Source organism: Callithrix jacchus, chromosome 12, assembly GCF_049354715.1.
Source record: "Callithrix jacchus isolate 240 chromosome 12, calJac240_pri, whole genome shotgun sequence".
Classification (NCBI taxonomy): Eukaryota; Metazoa; Chordata; class Mammalia; order Primates; family Cebidae; genus Callithrix; species Callithrix jacchus.
Window position 1 is genome coordinate 109,830,183 of NC_133513.1, and position 24,810 is coordinate 109,854,992.

Consider the following 24,810-nt stretch of genomic DNA (forward strand, 5'->3'; position numbering starts at 1 on the left):
ACCTCTGTAGCCCACAAGACTTAATTTATCTTTCCCAAACAGAAGGAAGCATAAATAACCTTTTAGAGAAATCAAACATCAAGATGCAGTCTCTTCCAACTTAAAATCGTGTACACAGGTTGCATGTAAGTTTTGTGTGTGCAACAGCTATGAACATACTTTGCAGATATAAGCATAGTTCTCCTATGTCTTCCTATCTGGAATACCTTGCTTTGGTTGACAATGTCACCCCAGCCAGGGGCAAAAACCCCTCAAAATCCAAGTGAAAAGGGAAAAACTCTAGGCAGAAAAGGTGAGTGACAATCTTACATCAAATACTTTATGTCAAATTAATTTAAAATTCTTTGTAATCACAGTAGGAGAAACAAAGCAGCTTAAAAAACGTAAAAACACTCTCAAAATACCTGATACGAACTGTTCCCTAGTCCAGCTAGCACATTTCACCAAAAGGGCAACTTCTTACTCCAGAAAGGAAGGTGTTTGGATAACCATATTATTGTGTTGATGGTGTGATGAAATATGGAAAGACAGTGTACACATATTTATATTCTTAAATGTGTGTGAGTTGCATACTGGCAGACGGATCACAGATGCAAGAAGGAAGACAGCACAAAGAAACATGAAAGAAAACGCAAACCATCTAAGGGACTATTAAAAGTTACTAAAGTTGTCAACTTGTATACAGTTTTCTATTAAAGAACGTCAAGCTTCGGGAGCTAAGCCAAAAATGTTGATAATAACTACAATTGACCCTTAATGGGAAACTGTTGGTGCCTTTTTAATAAGTTGTGGTGAGGAGAGTTCATATTACAGCATAACAGAATTCGCTTAGTGAATTAATGCAGTCTGTAGTTAGCATATCATATAGCAGTATTGTCCAGTCAAGGAAAGATACAGTTGAAAAACATTACATTTTAAGTCTCCATGAGTAAAGTGATAAGTAACTGTAAACTCATCATTGGGAGAACATGGAAATAGTCAAGCATAATGAAATTACAGAAAGATAATTATCTCCAAATTTAGGAAGTACATGTACCTGCCTACCCACCTCTTCAAGCCTATGCTTACCACACGTGCAAAAATACAATACAATACAACTACTGCAATTATTACTATCATTTTCTTTTGCCCTTAGGTGAAAAACACCTGAAAGCTACATGCTGAGCCATGCTAACAAAACTAAACCTTTCACTTTCTTTAATAGTAAAATTACCATTACTGAATCATTGTCATAAAAAGTGCATTTAAGTACATTACCACTTATTTTAAATAAACACCAATTTTGAAACAATCAACTTTGAAAAGCTGCATAAGTTTTTTTTTAAATCCTTGATTACATTTCTATTTATTCATTGTGGTAGCCTGAAACATTGTATTCTTAGAGACTAACTACTGCTTAATTTCTTTTTTTAAAAAAACAACAAACCTGTGTAATATAGAACAGCAGTGAAGCAAGAAAAATGTGTGCTTGTCACTTATCTTCACTGTACATAAGAACTGTGATAAAATACGGTACTTGTGCCACATTAGTATATGGGAAAACATAATTAACTCATAGCACAGAGCACTTGGTTTACCAGCGTATTACTGTTAAATTCAAGGTTTAGACTTCCACCTCAATTCTGTATTCAGGCTACCAGAGCATCCCCTCGGAGGTCCTTGGGAGGCTTTGGACACAATCAATATCATGTATTTTTCATCCAATAGTTAACAATGTGTGTAATTAACACTGACTATGGGACTATGAGTTTGATGCCAGCTCCTGAGTTTTAAGTTTATCTCAGTCTACCATAGAAAATAACTTGTATGCCACAGTACCCAACGATTTCCATGCTGCTGCAGTTTCTCCATCAAGAGGATCAGACCCAAAACAGAAGCTTCTTGGGGGGGGCTTTTAAAATCGTATTAGGTTGATCAGTTTTGTTTATCAAATTATCCACAAGCACCTCAAACTTTCATCATTCCATTTGATGAGTGGTATGCACATTTCCTAAAAAGGTATCAACATCTGAATTTTTTTGTAATCTTCTAAAGGAAGTCATACTTAATACAGCAACTAGGAAAAGAAAATCTCATCTTTATAAAGATCAAAAAACCAAAACCTACTAGGAACGTGTATTTTGCTAAACAGCTTACTTATGTTTATAGTTGCTACTTACAAAAGTGACACCAGAAAAGAACCTGTGTTCTGAATACAGTGACCAGAGCAGAATGTCTATGGCCCTTGCCAATACACCCACACTAGTCGTGTGCTTATTGAAAAGGACTTCCAAACATGTCAGGCTTCTGGTTTATGGATTAGCAGTTGGAGCTGTCTGTCTCTCTCACGTTTTCAATGCTGTCTTCTTTGTTTTCTGGTTTAATTTCGCCTTCATCCTTCTTGTGTTGAGTTGGATCTTTTTCAGCAACCTGGTCTTTGGTTTGGGGTTCATGTGTAGAAACAGGATCTAAAACTACAACTGGTTCGGCTTGTTTTTCACCATCAAAGTATTTTTTCCTGCATCCAATGCTACTGGGAGGCCTATGAGATGAAGAGTTAGACAAAAATAAAAAATAAAAATAAAAAGCAGAGAGAGAAAATAGTTGTCTCTGATATTCTGTATTCAGAACAACATAAAACCCAAAATGTTCTAAGTCTAATCAACATGCATACAGTCATCTTTGAGATGCCAGCCATTTAAAAGAAAACATGAAGCTATCGGATTACACAGCTGATATTAGGAGCACAAGGCCAGAAGGAAGAAGGCAGAGAAAGAGCGATTAACTAACTACCAAAGTATAAGAAAGCCAAACGCACCTACCTGCTTAATTGCATGCTCTTCTCAGGAAGCGTAAAGCTCATGGACAAACTGTGAACTTCTCCTCATGGCCTGCTGCCCAGACTCCCGCCCACCCTCACTTAGCTGGAAGGAGTCAGTTAACTCCCTTCCCTCCTACGTGTTCCTGGGTATGGCTGGTTGCAGGGCATCCCTGAGGAGCCTGCATGGACGAGGGGAAGTAATTACCCCTGATCACTGATGGACAGGTGAGAGGCATGCCTGCTGCTGCCATTACCAACTAGAGGAGACCTGGCCAGACCTTGGGAGGGGGTGGCAGTAGGATCAAGGGCAGAGAGAGAGTCAGAGTGGAAGCTAAAATGCTAAGTTACTATTCATTTTTCTAAAAGGAGGATCAGGTTTCTTGAGAAATTTCTTATGGAATTTCAGAGGCAGTTTTCCACAGAGTCCTCCTCTCATCACTTCCGATGCTAGAAGCTATGGCTCCTCAGGCTGAATGAGTGAGGATTTCCTTATAGAAACCGATCTCTGAAACACCTGAAGTTTCAGGCTGCTGAGCTGCTGCCTGAAGGTCGAGGAAGCTGCAGTGGGCAGGGCTGGGGCTTTTGGACTTTTCTGGTCTTTTTAGAAAATGCTAGGATGAGGCCTTTTTGTCCCAGAGAACTGGCTGTTAACCATGGCCCAGCACACCACCACCCCACCTCTTGGTGTTCTGCCAGGTGCCAATCAGGGAGCTGCCAGCCAGGGCCTGCCCACTGCTCTACCAGCCCGTCACCAGGAGTTGGTTTCTACTATTCTCTGACCCCTTGAGCAGGTCAGAGCTGGCAGGAGACACTCTTACCACCGAATACCTCTCTCTTGTTGGTCTTACCACAATTGTTTGCTATCTGTCTCTTCCAATAGCATGTAAACATCCATGAGGCAGGGACTCTTAAGCTTTATTCACAATGCTGTCCCCAGTACCTAGCACAGATGCATTTGTGGAGTAAACAAATGGGCAAATACTAATAAACAGAAAGGTTCAGAATGAAGCAGGAGAGATCAAGGTTAATAGGTCTGGATGTCTCCATTGCAACAAAAACAACAGAACAATGATCAACTACTGAGAGAAAGTAACCTGCATGACCCAGTCATGGGCACAAAAGCCTCAAACCCAAAGACCACTGTTTTTTCACTTTCTGTCCAGTACTACAAGATCTGTCCAAATGTTTAAAAACCACTCCCTCTGGCTATCGGGTTATATTACCTATATGTGGCTTGGTCATCATCCTAAGTGATAAACACTCTGTTTTCCTTGGAGGTGGTAAAAACAAATATAACCAGGAGCCTGATGACAGGCTGTGCTATGGTGAGGACAGATTCCTTTAGTTCTGCCTGGTTATGGCACGTGACATTGTCCAACTACCTTGGCTAAGGAACTGCTTCTCCAGACATCTGCTGCTGTGCTTTGGGGATCAGAATTGGGTGTAGTTTCTCTAGTGGTACCTGTTTTGACTTTCTCTGACCCACATAATATTTAAAAGCCTGTGATCAGAGAAGTAGAACAACTGCAAGTGAAATTAAGGACTAATCAGAGAAATTAGACATTAGGCAACGGAAGGCAGAAGTCATGCTATCTATGGAAATCCGCTGCCTCCTCCTCTGACGCCGGGCCTGCAGTCAGCTGTTCTGACAGTTGGGAGGGAAGACCGTTGTAAAGCGGCAGACACTAAGGACAAACCAGAGCTCTACCTATCTCTCACAAGCACCACTCTTGATGATGCAAGACAATCTGCAGGATAAGCAGGAGCCTTCCCCAAGGAGCTGCACATGCACCTGGCCCAGAGTTTGGAGAAGCTGAAGAAAGAGACGTGGGGAGCTGGAGAAACTGTGGATCAGTCACTGCCACATGCCGGTTAGGTAAGTCAGCACATCAGCAATGTCATGCACAAGCTATAACAGAGTCTGCCCTACACGGACCTTCTGAGGGTTAAAAACATTTTTTTAGACAACTACTTCACTTCCACCTTCTAAATCTCATGCTGATTTCTCTGTGGCCAACCCCAAACTGGAAACAAATGGGTGAGGAGATTCTAGGAAATGAAGCTGCAGCCCAGCTAAGGTTCCAGGTCAAGTCACCAGTATGGCTTCACCATCTTGGGTCTGGGCCCACCTTATATAAGCCAGCCAGTCTGCTCTAAGCATGCAAAGGAAATATTTCTCTCATTCTAGGTGAGCAACTTCCACCAACCCATACTAACCTTTATCACTTCTGTAGAACTACCATGGATGATTCCATGCCCATGTGTGTCTGTAGATATGTGTCTACAGGTGAAGTGGTGGTGCACAGGTCCTAGGAAAAGCTTTCTTCATCAGCTCAGGGCTAAAAATTTCCAGGAAGTGCTCTCTGGGCTCCACAGCAGCAATAAATGGATGTTGATTGAACTGAAAACTCATAAACCTTGTATTGTCAGGCTGAAATTGTCCTGGAATTGTCTCAGTCCAAAGAATGATTCCCCTGTCCTGAAGCAAGCTTCTTGACTGCAGATTAATCTATTATTAAGTCACAGATAGGCTAAAAGTTGAGAACCTCTTTATCATCACTGAACTAGGGGCAGTGGGCATTTTCTGAATCTATGCATGAAGGGAAAGTGATTTGTTTCTCAAGGATAATGACCACTGCCTTAGAATCCCAATGGAAGGTGGAAAAAGAGTAGGGCAATCATCAAGTCTGACCTGTCCTTTTACAGATGAGGACAATGGGGCACGAAGAGTGGAAGGAACTGGCCTGAAACCACATAGCTCATCAGGGGCAGAATCAGAACAAAAGTCAGAAGCTCCTGTCTCCCTGTTCCTGCCTTTTCCATGACAGCATGCTGTTTCTCAAAGTATCTTCTCCTAGCAACATTATACAACAGGCTAGTTTTGGCATGTTTACTGATTTAATTCTTTCTGAATCCGTGTTTCCATCTTCATCCTCCAGATCTGTAAATATAAACTCTATCCCTTCAAGCTATCCCTTGCTTATTTTTTATTTTTCCACTGTGGTTTGTAGCTCCTCCTGGTTTGACATCACTGGGTCTACTCCTGGCTCCCATGAGCAGCTGCCCAAGGCTCCTTCTGGAATAAGAGGCCTTTCTTTCTCCTGGGCCTCATTCTATCTTCATTCCTATGGTATGGGAAGGGCCACAGAGCTGCATCAGTGATGGTGTCAAGAACCCAAGTTCTCACTCTAGTAGCCATGGTGGCAGGTTCTACAGGGTTAAATATGAAGCTTCTCCTCAAGGTAGAAATCCCAGAAGCGCAAATGCAACACTTCAATAAGAATTGTAATATACTGTCATTCTGTTCAATTTTCCTACTTGAATGCAACATCTAAGGACAAAGACCACAGTAAGGAATTAAAAGTCTGAACTTATAAAAAGTAATGGCAGCCTGTCTCTTGTATGCTGCAAAATCTGCAAATACAACTTAAATTTTACCAGTATCACTTATAAAGTAAAACTAAAATCATGGGATGCCTGGGCTGACATGGATCACCATCGTGAGCTACTCTAACCTCTTCATTTGTCAGATGAAGCGTCCAAGGAAGAGTGAGGTTAAATCAGCATATGACTTGTTAACAGCAGATACAGAACTAAACTAGTGGAATCTTTATCTCCTGTCCAATATTTTTTTTCTAACCACAACATCCTGGTAGTCATTTATGAGCCATTCAAATAGATATTTTTCACAGATCATATTATGCTACGTGCTCAAATGCTATTCCAAGACAAAAAGAAAACCAAAAAGCAAAATAAAAGCTAGAAGAAATATATCAATCTATGCCATTCTATGCAGCCTGATGCCCAAGTACAACTTGGGTGACCTTTTAGAAAGCAACTACTGTGCCCATACTGCAAGACAGCAAAGCGTGGGGCCTCAGCAGGTGAGGCAACTTATTAGTAAAAGGAAAGACTGACTCCAAACCGTACTACTAAGAAGAATCAGAACAATTGCAATGGCCATGCCAAAGCCGAACTTTATACAGGGACTCAGTGATTTCTCAGACTGTATTACAAGAGATGAAAGTGCAGCATTCTAATTTTTAAAAAGCACATCATTGTTTGCATTCAATGAAATTCCTTTCAAAATCAACTTTCCACGTTCCAATTATATTCAACAACATTCTAGCTAACATTTCGGCTGCAATTCAAATTAACTAATGCCCAAAAGAGCCCTAATCCACGTGGTTCCGAGCTCAATTGAATACAATCAAAGCTCATGCAATGAAGGGGGAAATGCTTATTTCATGCAAATTCTGCATATCACTCAAGCTTAATTTTACTGATAATATAAAGGTGGGACATTTTGAACATTACAGTGAATGAACTTTTAAGCGGTGAGAGTTATTTTATAAAATGCTACCTCTGAAAAGCTGATTGCCAAACAGTATAAAAATGGTTTGAGGCATAAATGCCAAGTTCATTTCTATTTCACTTCTGAGGTAACTATCTTTCAAATCACAACAGCTGGACTATTTAACACAATCTGGTGAATCAAAGTATAGTTCTTCTCTGGTCTCCCAGTGGGATGTCTGCATTAGTCTGTGGCAGCCATCCAACAAATGACGCACAGCCGGACGGTCTGAACTCTGTTTCATTTACAATAAAAATGGATAAAACCGCAATCATATTTACCACCTTCAAGGAGAGAAAACGGAAAGATTTAAATTTGTCTTTATAAAGTCGTTTCCTGGAAAAACTCCAAAGAGGAAGTTGCTTTTATATTTTCTCTGGTGTAAAAATAAGGATTCTTACTTTTTTTTTCAAGTCCTTTATACAGTTACCGCAGAGAACAGTAGTGGCATTACAGCAGAGGTAGTTTTTATTGTTTCTTTTGGAAACCCTATTTTTCAGGAGATTTTAATGCACTTGTCCAAAATGTCACAAAATAAAGTTTCAAACCTAAGGTGAAACTCTATATTACTACCAATTCTAGCAGTATTTTTAAATATAATAAAGGTAAAACAAAGCTCAATTCTTTTTCGCTTTGGGTACTTTTTCAAAACTTCATTTTAGCTCAAAAAATGTATTAGTTTGTCAATTTGAGTACACTTCTATTTGAGGAAAAAGTGGATTTAATTATTAAAATAACATTATTAAACAACAGAATACTACCGTTTGAAAATCTGACATCAGTCTCTAATGCTGATTTGCTCTCAAGATTAACAAGAATTCCCATTTACCTTAGGTGACAACGGCTGGGCAAAGATCTGTGTCTATGCTCAGCAACATTTTCTTTAGCTGAGTAACTGCAGCACAGGCATCCCAGTACACAGCTTATCACAATGCGAAGCTAGGAAGCCTTGTTCCGATTATCTCACTCCTCTAGTGTAGGCTAGACTGCAGACATTTACAGAATCTAAAATACACTGGCACAAGGAGGTTCAGGAAACCAGACTATTCTCACAGCAAAAGCAACACTGACAATGCGTGAACTATGATTTCAGCTCAGCTAAAGATTCTGAAATGTGTGTGATTGTTTTCTTAGGCTTTGTTTTTTAGCTTTTTATAGTTCTACCCAACATTAAATCATCATGGAAAATCCACTCAGATTCTAACTATTAAAAGCCATGTTATTTACAAGAAATATTTTAAGAGACATAAAGTCTTCCATAAAATTCAACATTGGCTCCTTAAAAACAGCTGCCATGTACAAAATACTTGCATTTTCATTCTAAGTTTTCAGGCAAGTATTTTTTAAATGCAGTAGTTTTTTTTTCAATTTACTGTATTATATATTTTTTAAACTCTCTTAAGATCAGAAGTCATAAAAAATTACTTTTCATAGAGTTATATAATAAAGAATATTACAAATGAAATGTGTTTATTGGGTTTCAGAAGTTAGGTCAGTTTATTGAGATCTGACATTGCATCTGAGTTTTAGCTTCTTCTATTATAATTAAAAAACTCCCCTCTACTCCACAATACACAAATATAAGGAAACATAAACACTGTAGAGACTACTGAAAAATGGTTAAAAAAAACTACAGTGGTCCGGGCGCGGTGGCTCAAGCCTGTAATCCCAGCACTTTGGGAGGCCGAGGCGGGTGGATCACGAGGTCAACAGATCGAGACCATCCTGGTCAACATGGTGAAACCCCGTCTCTACTAAAAAAGTTACAAAAAATTAGCTGGGCATGGTGGCACGTGCCTGTAATCCCAGCTACTCAGGAGTCTGAGGCAGGAGAATTGCCTGAACCCAGGGGGCGGAGGTTGCTGTGAGCCGAGATTGCGCCATTGCACTCCAGCCTGGGTAACAAGAGCGAAACTCCGTCTCAAAAAAAAAAAAAAAACTACAGTGTACCGAAAGCAATTTGGTTCTCTATGCAGAAATGTTATATTTTACACAAAGTCTCTTAAAAATCATAGGTGCTTGCAACAGGAAGCAAATGTTGGAAGGCAATTAATTCTTTGAGTGAAGTGAGAATTACTCAGCAGCATTTTAACAGTAATTTTCAGATTTACTCAACAGCAGTTTAACAGTCGTTTTTACACTAGGTGTAATACATCCTCAACAATTAATCTGGAGGAAGGTGCTGTCTGCACAGCGACTCAGAACACTTGTAAGACAATCCTGACAAGCGGATCTTCGGGCAGTCCACAGGATATTCCTTGGCAGCAGGGGACGGAAAAAAAATGAAGTGAAGGGATCTCAACTTCCAGAACATCCAGTTGTTCTGCTAATTTTGTTGTTAAAAGTTAATTGTCCATGTACAGGCGCACATGGAGAACCTTTGTAGCAGCGCTTTGCTGAACAGAGCTGTTTCCTGCAGTGTCAGCACACAATTCAGCAGTACTAAGATTACAGTTGAGAGCAGAGCAAATCCTTTAATTGTATAAGAGCATCAGATTAAGCAGTAACGTACATGCAGATCATTCTGTTAGCTGGTAGTCTCTTCTCAAAAACAAATGTTTACTAAGTACAGGGAAGGTGCCCTCCTTACCCTTCTTGACAGGCATGCGAGCGTGCGCGCACGCACACACACACACACGTGTGCATGCGCACGCGCATGCAAAAGAAAGAAAGTGGAGGTGATGAGGAAACCTGGGGGTGGGAGTATCAGGAAGAAAATCTACTCCTTTCTACCCCAAGGACTAAGAGAACTACCCTCATCTCCATTTGAACAAAATGTGACTCCAAACCTCTCCTAACGAATGGTTACATGGCCAGCTAAATCAATTTCCAGCTGAGATCATTTGTTTGAGAGAATAATTTTATGCCAAGTTTCCCTAAAAGTAAGTTAAGAATCTCAAATTTTATTTGCTAATGTATTTCAAAAGCTCATAATCTTTCATAGGATTCGAGAAAATAAGTAAACAAAATAAAATGAAATAGCTCAAATTCTCCAACTCCAGTAAATTAAAAAGCAGTACTTTTCTATTTCAATTTTCTATATTAGTTGTACATTAGAAATACTAAATGAAGAGACTGGTTAGAGGTCAAACAATGCTAAAAATCAATCTTACTTTTAATTCAAAATCAGAAAGGCAATTCGATTTTTTTTCTTTCATGGAAATGTTTGGTCACACCAACCAAGAGACATCTAAAATTTATGTTTCATCAACTACCCTTTGGTATTCAGTTAATGGCCCAAACAAGATGAACTCTTACACAAATAAATCTGTGTGGGGCCAAAAGTCACACAGACAGAGATAGAGAAATTAAATGCAAATTAAAATAAAAATGGCTTCACTGGAAAGGAACATTTTTCTATTGAAATTCTTATAATTGCTACATGGGTTTTTGTTTTGTAAATTCTTCTAGGGCAGCACGTAGCCTCCTTTGACTCCCCCAAACGAAAGAGCAAGCTAACTGCCTGTCTAATAGTTAAAAAGGAAATTTAAAAGAGCTTGATGAAGCTTACAGTTTTGGGGGGATCTGGGCTGAATGGAAGCATGATAAATTAGAAAGTGTTAACTGAAGAGTCTCTGGCAATTAATTGTGGCTTAAAAGGATCTTTGAGAAGGACCAAGGTGACAAACCTACGAAAGCACTACAAACCACACAGTTAAAATGGAACGGGAGTTCCCTTTCTAAGGGGTTCTCCCTTTTGAAGTAAGGTTTTATAGAACTAGATAAAATGAAAAATCATCTTTGAGGTTGACTATCTTGTCTAATTGCAACTGTTAGAAGGATAGTCACTTTGCTGAAAGTAATTAATAGAAGAAGTGTGAATATGGATAAAAAAGCTCAATTCAGACGAGCAGGGCCACTTTCAGATGAGATGGTATCAGAAGAGAAAAGCAAGATGGCAAGAACGCAAGATATTCTTAAGCCTCTGCCTGACTGTGATGCAGACACATTTTAAGATCTGCTCACCTCTTTCTCCATACTGAAGGCTCACGTGTCCAGCCTCTCTTTATAATAAAAATGTCCTAAAACATGATGACCAATGTATAATTAAAATAAACTCAAAGGAGCTAACCAGTAATTGACCAAACACAAAGCTCTCTCAAAAAGGTATAGAATAATAAAATGGATACAATGATAAAATATATTTAGGGCTTTAGAATGTATGTTTTTAAACTAGGTTCACATATAGTGATTCACCTTTATATTATCATATTATCATCTAGTAAAAGCATCTTTCGTATCCAATGATTATGATCAGAAATTTTCAAGGTATTTGCTTCTGGGAAAAAACTATTTCTCAGCATGGCTAAAATGTTTAATAAAATAAAAACTGTGCAAATGGAACTTATGCTGAAGACTGAAGCAGCTTAAGGCTGGTATTCTGACAGGCTAATTTCTAAAATTATTTTGAAGCATGGCCCTTTATTGGACATTTGGCATGAAAAAGATTAAAATAATTTCTTTCCAATTATTCATTAAGACTTTTTGTTAATTCAGATAGGCTCTCCTTCTCACAACTCTGTTTTATTGGGTAACACTTTCCTCCCTTGACAAGAGATCTGTAAATTTGCTTAGGTTGGCCTTAGAGAATGAGAAAAGGAAGACATGAAACCACCTATGAGTATGTAGGGTGTAAGGAACAGGATATGAGTATCTTCGGGTCAATGAAACAACTTAACTGCAGAATCGTCACCTTCTATAGAAGGAATCTTACGGTCGTTCTTTTCTTTCCCTTTCCTTAAGCTCTTAAGACACTAAACACAGTACACCATAGTTCAAAAAGCATTGTCTTTGGAGATAAAGTTTAAAAGATTCAAATGCAATCTGACCTAAATGTCATTTAGAAGTATAATTTTGGGCAAGTTGTTGACCTCACTGAACCTCAGTTTTCTCATCTGTAGAATGGGGATAATGTCCAATCTATAGGTTTGGGAGAATTAAAATAATACACAAAAGAACCTGGCTTAATAAATGTTAGTGAAATATAGTAACAACAGCACAGAAGCAAATTCCAAAACCCTCAATCCCCAAACTGGAAACTGGTTGCATTACTAATAGCCTCCATCTATAACTAATATATACATCCTGCCTACTATAATTTCAGCACATTTCCTCTTAGATGGATTTGATTTTATTATGAATATATACTGATAAAGAGTAATAGAAGTATTAACCAAAAAAACACACATACAGAATGCAAGTTTCTTGGCTTTTCCCCAAAAAATGTTTTTTCATTTATTATACCTATATCAACCAAGAACATCAGATGTATGCATTCTGTTGATAATAGAGTTAACATGTTTCAGGTATCTCACATAGGATTAAAGTGGAAGGCAATTTCACGCACACTGATGTATACTGGGTTTTCTTATTTATTGTTTGACTTATGTTTCAGAAACATTAATTCCTAGTTACTCGTTAAGCAACATCCTAGAATGTGTAAATGTGGGACTAGTCTACCTAACTGGGGTGAAAGAAGAAAAGCTGGGCCCCAACCAGCTTCAGCTTGTCTGTACTACCCAACACTCTTCTGTAAATGTGGTTGGCAGGCACATCAAGTGTCTATGTTATATTAAAAAATATATACATCTGCAATGGTGTCCAACTGATAGTTATGTCTGAAAATGGAGTCCACTTTCAAAAGCTAAAGTCATTTGGAAACATATGTCGAATATAGTGGTGATTAAAATGGGTCACATCATCTTTTGATCAAAATGAACACTGACACTATTCTCTTATAGGATCAGCAGAGTGGCTCCGAAAGAATCTTCTCACCCAATTTCTTCACTCCAAAATAACGAGGTGGGAAAGACCACGTAATTTATTTTGTCTGTGATCAGGTTTTTTTTTTTTTTAAGAGGAGTCTTGCTCTGTTGCCCAGGCTGGAGTGCAGTAGCACAATCTTGGCTCACTGCAACCTCTGCCTCCTGGGTTCAAGTGATTCTCCTGCCTCGGTCTCCTAAGTGGCTGGGATTACAGGCATATGCCACCACACCCAGCTAATTGTTGTATTTTAAGTAGAGAGGGGGTTTTGCCATCTTGGCCCAACTGGTCTCAAATTCCTGACCTCAAGTGATCTGCCTGCCTCAGCCTCCCAAAGTGCCAGGATTACAGGCATAAGCTACCATGCCTGGCCTGTGATCAGGTACTTCTAACCTAAAAAGGTCTAAAAGCATTTGGAGCAATAGTGAAGGGCTGAAATGAGTATGTTGACCCCTAAGAGTACTACTCTGAAAGGTAACTGTCATTTTGATTTGGACTTGTAAGTTCTGATGATGTATTTTAAATGTTAATTATTTTACATTTCTGGGTTTCTGTGTGTTTTCCTGTAAGTCTACACTGAGAGACATGTGCTAGAAAATATGCACCTCTTACTCCTTATCCTAACTGTGAAGACCTTTACCAAGTAACATTTGTTAGGAATTACTGGGATTCAAAAGCTGAAAGGGACTCTGTAAAATACATAATCTACTTGCCTTGATTTTAGATGAGAAAAAACGTTAACAAAAAGAAAACAAAACCCAGAGAAGTTAAACGACTTGTCCAAGTCATCTGGCCCAGTCAAAAACTCAGAGGGTCCAGTATCTCAGCTTTGTTTGGTCCTTGATGATGATAATCCCAGCATCATAATTTTAAGATAAAATAGGAAAGGATTTAATTGAAATACTTTTCCCATATGATCTAATTTACATGACAACCCTACAGGGCAGGCATTAGTATCATCAATTTACACACCAGGATTCAGTCATAACTTTCCCAGGGGCACAAATATCTAAACGGCAGAACCAGGATCTGAATCTTACTCTGTCTGATATTAAGAGTTCAAGTCCTGGAAATAACTGGATGCTGCTTGCTGTCCCCCGCATCCAGGCACTGGTTTAGAAAATGAATCACATTGTTTTCTTGTTACTCCCACTCCTGTCTACAGGCTTTTATTAATTAAAATACAAATCATTCTTGTTTTTCTGACCCTGGGCAATACTTAATTACCCTATTGCCAGGTATTATAGCCGTGTGAAAATAAAAGAGTTTCTTTTAAAAATTCTGTAATTTAGAATTTTCTCTCTTTGATTCTCACCCATTGATTGGCTGGAATCAGTGACTTTTACTATATTTTAACATTATCAGATTTAATCTTGATCAGGAGAAAAAACATAAAAGCAAAAATGAGGTTTACACTTAACACACCTGGCCAGCCCTTTACCTCTTACAGCATAAAGGGACATGATGAGTGTAATTCTGATCCGAATTATAACCAATCAGAATTCATAACATTCATATTTGCTGTGAGGTTTAAGATATTAGGACCAGATAGTATATACTTATTAGACATAATTAACAGAGCACATTTTAAAACTATTATTAAAATAGAAACAGAATAAATTAGGCTTTCCCAAGCCCTGATTATCTTTTTCTTTTTCTTTTTTCTTAAAAAAAGAAAAAAAAAATCCGTGCTTTGCATATGTTGGTGACAAGAAAGTTAATTTTAATTAATCCTTATAATTAAGCATTAAAAGTGTTTCTTGCTTTCTTATAGGTCCCTAGGAAATAAATCAGCATATCCTTGACTGTATAATTTATCAGAGAGGAGTTACTCAATTATGTGGAATATATTCATACACTTATTTTAGAAATTTATTAAAAGAAAAAAAAAATCTAGGTATACTGTGATGTTATTTAACTTTCTGGTTAAGTGAAGATCTTATGCAGAAAACATCCTTGTCTCTACTTGCTTTTTTTTTTGAGACAGAGTTTCACTTTTGTTGCCTAGGCTGGAATGCAATGGTGCAATCTGGGCTACCACAACCTCCACCTACCAGGTTCAAATGATTCTCCTGCCTCAGCCACCCAAGTAGCTGAAATTACAGGCATGTGCCACCATGCCTGGCTAATTTTGTGTTTTTAGTAGAGACAGGGTTTCTCATGTTGGTCAGACTGGTCTTGAACTCCCGACCACAGGTGATCTGCCTGCCTCGGCCTTCCAAAGTGTTGGGATTACAGGCGTGATCCACCTCACCCAGCCTTGTCTTTACTTTTACATTTAAAACCTTTCTTGATAGTTTAGCAAATTTTCCAATCCATTTGGGCCAATCAAGTGAGCACAGCTGAATCTTTCTTTTACAACTGAGTATTCTGTTGTCTCTGATAACTTAATTTGGAGTAGGTACAATGGCAAAAAAGATATGCAAGACTGAGCTGAATAGAAATGGTTCCCAGGCATTTAAAAAAATGTTTTAAAACCAAAAACACAAATAAACAAACATCTCCAATATCAAACTTGTGTGCATGGGACTGTCGAATAATGGGAGAATGCTGACTGAGTATTGTAGTTGATACTCTGCTGTTTTATTGATACTAAAAATATACTCATTCATTTATTAAAAAATAATTTACTGAAAGCCTACCGTATGGCAGGAATTGTCCCATGTGTGTAAGACACACCAGTAGACAAAACAGGAAAAACGTCTTACCCTCTTGGAGCTTATATTCCAATAGAGGAGAGAAAAAATAAAACAATATAAGTTAGAAGGTGATAACTGCTATAGGGAGAAATGACATAGGTTAATGGGGAATCAGAGCTTAAGGGAAGGTAGGGCACAATTTGGAATAGGGTGGCAAGGGTAGGCTTCATTGAGAAGATAACATTTGAGCAACAGAGCCATGGAGGTGAGGGAGTCTCAGAGAAGACCATACTAGGCAGAGGGGTCAGCAAAAGCAAAGGGCCTAGGGTGAAGTGGTACTGGGACAAAGAGGCCAAAGTGGAGAGAGGAAGGGAAGTTAGAGTGGCTGAGGCTGACTCTGTGTGTGTGTGTGTGTGTGTGTGTGTGTGTGTGTGTGTGTGTGAGAGAGAGAGAGAGAGAGAGAGAGAGAGAGAGAGAATGAGAGAGAGTGCATGCATACATATATTGTAGTAGTAATGTCTGTATTAGAGCCAACTGTCATTGGCATCCTCCCTTGACCTTGATTCATGTCAAGAGCCAATAGCACCACTGACCGGAAACGCTAATGGTGGTGTTGCCACAGATCAAAGTAGAAGTGCAACTACTAGAATGCAAAGACAGTTTTTAAAAGCAAAGGAAATATTTTACTTATTAATTGCTGACCTGACTTCAAAGTGCTTTGACAGGCCAAGTCTACGAGGTAAGACAATGTGGTTAGTATAAGAGAGTACGTATTAGTCTAAGTCAGCCAGAAACACCACTGAAAATAACCCTTCTCATTCCTGACAGCTAGGCCAGTTTCAGAGGATTCTGACAAATAATAGAAATTTTTAAAGTTTACATGTAACCTCATTAAGTTAAACTTCTTTTCGTCATTAAAAGGTTTTAACAGATGAATGAAGTGTGCCTATCTGGGTAAATAATTACCCTACACATACACAAAATTCTCAGTCTGGATAGTCTAATTGTATTTAAAAAACAGAGTTTTCCAGAAAGGTGCTCTTATTTGATAAATGGCTGTCAATATGAAAATACACTGCAACAGTTATTTTATTTAGCTAAAGTATGTCAAGAACTGAATGGAGCATTAGGTTACAAAGTTTAAAAGTTAATCCAGCAATGCACAGTATTTGTATTAGAGCTTTAAGTAGATAAATTAAATTGAAATGTGTCTCTTAAGCAGTCATTGAACAACAAGATGAGAAATAAATTGAGCTTCACATCCGCCTTTATGGCATCTAACAACTGTGTCTGTCAACACACGGATCCTTTTCACTGTCAATTCAACACACATTTTGCAGACCTTGGGCCTGCAATTATTTCATTTCCTTTCTTGGAAATGTAATTTCCACTTACTTTTGGAGAATAAAAGGCAGACAAAAGGAGGAAGGAGTTGCAGTATTTTCTGATTCAGATTATCTGTGTAAAATGGTAAAGGAAAAAAATCTATACACACACACTGAAGCATTTATCAGAAACTAACTTGTCTCAGCCAAATTGCTTTTGTGTCTGGATATTGGTTCAAATGTAGCCAGATTGTTGATGTCAAATTAGGTGTTAAACAAATTTAATAGGAAAGATGGAGAATGAATATAGATCATCTTTCTGTTAGAACTGTTCAAATGACTCTAATCAAAAGAAAGGAATCACATGGCTACAGGAGAAAATGTGGTTTTAAATACAATGAAATTAGATAAAACTGCAAATCAGCAAAGAAGGCCATTCATTCCCAAAAAGAAAAAAAAAGTTAATAGTAGCAATGAGAGAATGCAAGAGAGGAAGAAAATACCAGTTGGCAAAAATAGATCCAAATTGAATTTCAACTTCATTTGTCCAGGTTTCACCTTTTGAGCTAAGACAGCTAGAGTTACAAAAAAAAGGGCGGGGGGGCTTTCTCTCTTGACAGGATGGGAAATCAGAGGTTTAATTAACCGTGATTACAATATTCGGCTGATCTGATTTGTCTCACCTCTTCCTTTTCTTTAAGTGACAAACTAGCTGACATCCTGGCAAGAGAACTAAAGCAAAACTGTAGACTAATTTCAAAAAGAGCTGCCATTGTTATAAAACAAATTGATCCTCCACTAGATCTGTCTGAAACACATTCAATAGCAGGATTAACTCTTTGACAATCAAAGTGCCACTCTGAAGCAAGTCTATAAAGATAACTCTTTACTTCGTATGTTTTCATTTTCAGGATAGAGCAATATTAGACACATCTTTAACTGGGGACTAGAAAAGAAGATTGTAAAAACGTGCCCTTCTAAGTAGCCTCTAAAAGATCTAGTATCTTCTTGAGCTGCTCATGAATCATCAAGAGGGATGATCTATGTATGTAATCTCGAAAGACTGATTAAGTGTCTCCTGATGCAGAGTCAGTATCATCCAGATCAATTTTTTTGTGTGTAGAAGAACCTGATTACCAAACCAGTTTAGGGGAAGTAAAACTTGTTCTTGTTGGAAATCTGCTCTGCTTTGGTGGTATACTATGATGTTTCAATCTACCGGGACCACGCTGAGAAATTGTGTACTGATCTTTAAAAAAACCACAAAATCCCAGGCCACAATTCCCTCACTGACCAGGGTCCTTAGTAATACTGGAATTGTGAAAACTCTTTTCCTCTCACAGAGTATGGCTTTCGGACAGCTGGACTTGAACCATTTCACCTCTCAAGAGTTAATTCTTCCCAAAACTCAGCTCAGCTTTGTACATGGTACCTGCTTTGGATCTGAATGAGATCTCTTAAGTTAGAACCCTAGAATGAAAAGCTGGCCCATCAAATGAAAGAAGAGAATTTATTGGTGAGCCAAATCAAACTCTCTCTAAAGAGACACAAATCAAAGAAACACACAAGTTAGTCATTACAGATTCTTCTATACACCACTTAGTAAAGAGCATCGTTACTTACTGAAACGTAACCTTGGAACTTGTGCATCCTTCCAATTTACGGGGCCCTTCACCTGGCTCAGGTGTTGGGGGGGACGGGCTGTTGAATTCTGCCTCCAGAGTTTTCTTGTTCAAGGCTGTTTTTGTTACACTGGATACAGAACCCAACACTGGCATGGATTTGGACTCTGAGGTGGCTAATATCCCGGTTGGACCTTAAAACCAAACACATACCTCAAGTTTAATAATTCTGTATGATGCTTATTAATATGGTATTGAAAAACAGATTAGCTGAAAATCCCTCAAGAAGTGAAAAGGCCAAGTTTTTTAAAATTTCAAAAGCATGGTAGAGAACGTTCTTGATGCAAATCTGCTCTACTTTGGTGGTACTACGACGTTTCAATCTACCAGAATCACGCTGAGAAATTGTGTACAGATCTTTAAGAAACCACAAAATCCCAGGCCACAATTCCCTCACTGACCAGGGTCCTTAGTAATACTGGAATTGTGAAAACTCTTTTTCTCTCACAGAGTATGGCTTTCTGACAGCCCTACTTAAACCATTTTGTCTCTCAAGAGTTAATTCTTCCCAAAAATCAGCTCTGCATTTTAAATAGAAACTGGAACAATGTGAAAGGCTCAACACTCTCTAAAAGGCTCATGAAGGCTTCTTGAGCATTAAAGAGCTTTTATGAACATTTTCATTTTAATGTGAATGAGAAGTAAGTGGATTTATTTCCTCTTAAAACACAGACACAAAATCATAAAAATTAAATGGGAAAGAGTTTGGCTATTTACCTTTTGGACTTTTCTCTCTTTAGAACAGGATTTAAAAACTATAATATAACTTGTTACTGAAATTATTGGCATATCAATCTAAAAATTCTGGGCACTGAAGCCAGCCCCTAATTTTAGGTAAAAAGATTCTATCCTAGGCGGTTTTTCTCAAAGCAAGATGCTAGTAAGTGCTTCTTGAAACTTCAGAAGGAATGCTTTTAAAACAAAGAGATTTATGAAGTCACAAATATGCAAATTAAATGACTATTTCTAGAAATAAAGTGAGGTGATAACCTTGAAATGTGCCAGTAAGAAGAGCACAAAACTTGGGTGTCTATCCCTAAAGAAATGTCAGGTCATCTTAAGATGGAAAGTACTAGTGGGTATAATCCAAAATGCTGGCTAATCTCTGACCAGTGACATTAAGCTCTGGAGTGCTATCCTTACATTTGGATTTAATGTGCCTGATGTACTCAGCATAACAGTGTAACGTATCAACTCTAAAAATGAAGATCTAATTTGAAAAACCTACCTGAGATTAAAAAATTGTAAAGCCATTCTGTTGGACACCTCTCTGAGCCTTGCTCTATGCAGGTGACACAGAATCTCTCTGTTCTAATGGAAGCCCCAGTTTACAAAGCATTAGTTTCTGTCTTCCCTATTTATTTAACTTATACTATCTCAGTAGACAAGTTTGAACATTATTGGATATTTTGACTTAAAAGGTCTTTTCTGGCTGGGCACCATGGCTCACGCCTGTAATCCCAGCACTTTAGAGGCTGAGGTGGGTAGATCACCTGAGGTCAGGAGTTCAAGACCAGCCTAATCAACATGGTGAAACCCTGTCTATACTAAAAGTACAAAACTCAGCTGGGCATGATGGCAGGTGCCTACAATCCTAGATACTCAAGAGGCTGAGGCAAGAGAATCGCTTGAACCCGGGAGGCAGAGGTTGCAGTGAGCTGAGATTGCACCACTATACTCCAGCTGGGGCGACAAAGACTCTGTCTCAAAAAAAAAAAAAAAAAGTCCTATTCCTCCCAGCTATGTCAAGCCTCATGTTGCATGGGACTGTGGCAGTTAAGAGAGAAGGGCAGAAAGATCAATTAATATTAGAGTTCCTGAAGATATAAATTTGAAGTTGAATTCAAGATTTGCTTTTGATCAGCTCTGTTCTGCCCTTGGATAAGTGTTGACTGCAATACTAGGTAGCTTTAAACAATCTGTCCTTGTAAGAAAGATCTGCTTCTGAATACACCAATGCATTTTCTGTAAAAAGGAAGGAGAGTAGTGAGTTAAGCTACAGCTCTTATACTTTTCTTATATACAAAAAGAAATTTTTAAAAATGTACAGTTTAAGATTATTATTACTGCATCCTGTCTAAGCCACCCAATGTTCTCCAAGAGGCACTCGCTGCTCTTTGAAGTGTCAGTTTGGTAGGCCATAAGACTAGGTAAAACAAGGGAAAGTCAGTTAGATGCATAAGAAAAATCCTAAGGAAAAGGATACAACATCCTTTGCCCGTGGGGAGAAAACCATTAACCTGATATCTTACTTCTGCAAACCTGTCTTTCTTCTGACATTTCCTTTCTCAACTTGTGACCTCACATTTACTTTCCCATAAGCCTTTTGGGGCAGAAGAAAACCACCCCAGAGATTCAAGTTCCTGAGGCACGAAACTATCCAACTCCTCACCTCTGTCACCTGACTCCCACCATGCAGCTCTGTGGCTTTACTTTCTTCCTTACTTTCCCCCCTGGAATTTTCACTTTGTCACTCCAGAGCCTTTATAAAAACATTCACATGGTAAATACCACCTCTAGTTTAATAATAGAAAAACATTTGTACCTAAAAAAATGGTATGATTTCTCCTTTAGATGATGAGAGTTTGTAAGTTTGTTTCCTTCCTTTTTTTTCTTTTGCTTTGGCTATTAGAAAACTCAAAGGAAATTTCTGCTCAATTACAAGTCACTCTTTTAGCGTATGTTTGCTCTCTACCTAGCCAATGACAGTTCTTATTTTTCTATTCATTTATTAATGGCTCTACTGAATGTGTATTTTCTATTCTAAAATAATGCATTAAATATTTGTATATTGGAGGAATGTAGTGAATAAAATGAAAGATTCCCACCATGTACATAAAATGTATTCCTTTCTCTACCCTGAAATATTCAAATTTCCATATGAAGTGAAAACCTTTGCTCACTTCTTCCACTGAAAACTAATTCTGAAATGTGAGTGTTGTACATTTTGACCAGATTCACGAGTGAAGTAAGAATGTTTCTGTAGAAATAAAAAAAGCCAGTGGCAAAATACAGAATGTGAATGACAGAGCACTAAAATGGCACGCGGACAAAGTCCTTAAAAGTAGCAATGTTTACATGAGCAACTTTAAGGCTGAAACAATGAAAAGGATGACTCAAGCACTGATGAAGTCACAAAATGAGTAAGTCTCAAGCTGCGTAATGCTTGCAAAGCCATTCTAAGAAAAAAAAATGTTGTGGTAACCTCTTAATTTTCCTGAAGTAGTTGTTTTCGAGGGCATTGTAGGTGGCAGAATCCTTGTAGGATTTTTAACAACAGAACTTCCAGACCAACCAAAAAACCGAATGCTGATCTTTTTTTAAAGAAGAAAACAAAAGTTTTGTCTTTTTATAATAAAAGTTTGGTTGGTATTAAGCCACTTTGGGTTCAAGGAATCAATTTACTCAATTGTTTGAGTAAATCTCTCTCTGAACATTACAACTTGATGATCAAACACCAATCTGTAATATTATAGCTACTTAAAGTTGGTCGATGTGACTCAGTATTTTCCAGATTGAAACTATTATCATAGACTCCTTGAAGCTGACTGAATTCAGTCAGGAAGCTTTAGGCCATTAGCTGTGCTTGCTGATTAATTTTACTTTAAGGTAGTTTGTTAAAGTCAGCCTTCTGCCTGCCCACAAGGGGAAACCTCATGAAGGTTTCTGTTAATTCCCATGATCCAGCTGATGAAGCAGGACAAGACATGCACAGTTCTGGGATAAATTTTGAGGCTAATACTGACCTAATGTCACACAAAAAAATTTCACAGTCACTCATTTCACAGGCAGGCACAATAAGCTAAATGGATACAAAGTGTCAAGATGATTTTCCTGCACTTGTAACTGATGTGTAATTTCTACTACAACTACAAATGATTTTTCACATATTGATTTAATCTTTAGAATAATCCTAGGAAGCAGTACTTTAATTATTCTCATTTTATAGATGAAGAAACTGAGGCACAGAGAAGTTGAGTAATTTGCTTAAGGTATTATACAAGAGAACTAGGACTCAAACTTGGGTGGTCTCACCCCAGAGCCTGTACTTGATGCCATATGGTTGCTGAAACTCTTTCTGAATTTCTTTACCAAGGGCATCTGGCATTCAACAAATCAGATCTATAAAGGCCTGGTTACTTAAAAATAAATAAATATATCAATAAATAAAAATATCTAAGAGTTCTTATGAGATATCCATAAATATCTTAACCCATCCCATACTTCTCACTCATATTAAAAATAAATATTTTAATAATAATTTGTAAAAGATTGTTTCATGTTAAAAGGGATTTAGAAGAAGGTGTTTCAGAGGTGAAGAGAAGGACTGTGGAGAATTCAAACCAGCTTACTACTGCTATCTGCTTCTGCTGTCACCTTTCTGCGACGCAAAATCCTTTCTAACTCAGTTTCACTGTTTTCAGGGTCAAGGGATTTTAAGCTTCTTGAACTAGTGGATTTGTTAAGTGTCCCCTAAAGTGAAAACAAAACAAAAACAAAAAGGTTAATGTCTTAATACAACACACAAAAGAACAGAAAAATTAAACCATGAAAACATTATCAGAATTTGAATAGAATTAGGAAATAAAATGAATTTGCCATATATTAATTTTTTTTAATGTGTACATTTTCAACAAGACAGAGTGTTGGATCATTTAAGAAGATGCTACTGATGGTGTAAAATGCTAGCTTTTGTTTCAGAAGAACAACAGTACAAGAACACTTCTGGAAGAGGTGACTATATGAAATTCATCAGTGGGAAGGTACTTGCATATCAATGATTAAGACTGATGTGTATTGACTGGGTAGAGAAGAGAATTGATATATTAAACTCACCTTAGAAGGAAATCTTTATATGGCAGCCACAAGCTACTAAACTGAAATCATAGTGGCACTGAAAAATGTGTGACCAGTTCTTCAGAAAGTAGCCCTGGCTGCACACCTGATGTCCATGGCGTCGTGGCTGTCAAAGGAGGCACATCATGCTCTCCCGCGGCCGACCAAAGAAGGGTTGCACAGAGCACATCTTGACTTCAGTGTGAAAGAAGTTATAACCATACAGAGGGTAAAGCAAGGGTCAGCATCTTAACTCCACATTCTTAACACAGGAGACAGTTAATGTATTATTCAGGGCCCAGAAGATACTGGAGGAAACAAGAGATGCTATAAATCTACGCCTCCTGAAACTGATACTGGCTTTCAAGAAGACAGAGAAAGATCCATGTTTCCCTGCTCTGGCTCCTCTGGGAAGTATGTCACAGAGTGATAGCTACGGTTTTCCATCTCCATTACTAGTCAAGTGTTTGTACAGAACACTGGGTGATGTACTTCTCAGTGATATATAAGGATTTAATATATCAACAAGTCTTTCATAAGAGATGCCCATTATTTCTTTGAAATGGTCCTTCTCAGCTGTGCCACACACTTGGGCAGCAGTGGAGGGAGGGGAAGGCAGGAGAACCATAATCTTTTGATCAGAGAAAAAAAGAACCTCAAGTCTGGTTTAACTTGTCAGACTTCATGCCAGAGTCAAAAGGTAGCTTTCGTCCACCACGGCTAATAACCTTGCCAGCCTTTGTAATGGTTGAACTCACTGGGGTTGCCTTAATCCTGCTCCCTCCCCGCCTGCCAACTACCTGAAGGATTCTAAGAATTCTACTGGCTAAAAATGGTAACACTTGTTTCTTCTTTAGCCTATAAAACAAAAAAAGGTGCTCGTAAAATCAGGAAGTCATATGTTACAAGTTATGTTGTTTTTTTAGGGAAGTTTTTCCCTAACTGCTTAAAATCATAGAAAAGTATCAAAACTTATACAACAGTTGTCAGGGAAGAATCTGACTAACAAGATTAGATTATAAGGCTCATATTTTAACCAGGCATATAATTTTTTTCCCTAGAAGTACCTCGTTTTGCTGGGCACAGTGGCTCGCGCCTGTAATCCCAGCACTTTGGGAGGCTGAGGCGGGCGGATCATGAGGTCAGGAGTTTGAAACCAGCCCGACCAACATGGTGAAACCCTGTCTCTACTAAAAATATAAAAATTAGCCAGCATGGTGGCACATGCCTGTAATCCCAGCTACTCAGGAGGTTGAGGCAGAAGAATTGCTTGAACCCGGGAGGCAGAGGTTGCAGTGAGCTGAGATTGTATCACTATACTCCAACTTGGGAGAATAAGTGAGACTCTGTCTCAAAAAGAAAACAAAAAAAAAAACCTTGTTTTGCTTTTCATTTATTGCAAAAAATTCAT

General features: G+C 38.2%; 2 protein-coding genes across 10 annotated transcripts in view; one reads left to right on the forward strand and one right to left on the reverse strand.

The window, feature by feature from the left end:
• The window catches only part of ENO4 (enolase 4), a 47,017-nt gene extending 33,910 nt beyond the window's left edge, over nt 1-13,107 (forward strand). Inside the window, exon 14 of the mRNA XM_078346606.1 lies at nt 12,896-13,107. Within this exon, the coding sequence (XP_078202732.1) occupies nt 12,896-12,990 (95 nt within the window). The 3' untranslated portion in view covers nt 12,991-13,107. The remainder of the gene's footprint in view (nt 1-12,895) is intronic.
• Nucleotides 754-24,810, reverse strand: part of SHTN1 (shootin 1) — a 120,023-nt gene continuing 95,966 nt past the window's right edge. For 4 of the 9 annotated variants that reach the window (XM_009010338.5, XM_054243344.2, XM_017963195.4 and 1 more), the window contains 3 exons: nt 22,916-23,036; nt 18,505-18,697; nt 754-2,521 (listed from right to left, as the gene is read on the reverse strand). In XM_009010338.5, coding sequence (XP_009008586.2) covers nt 2,299-2,521; nt 18,505-18,697; nt 22,916-23,036 — 537 coding nt within the window. In that variant the 3' untranslated portion in view covers nt 754-2,298. Of the gene's footprint in view, nt 2,522-5,017; nt 5,926-18,504; nt 18,698-22,915; nt 23,037-24,810 lie in introns of all 9 variants that reach the window. The other 5 variants (XM_003734524.6, XM_078346605.1, XR_013525134.1 and 2 more) reach the window with 4 other exon arrangements.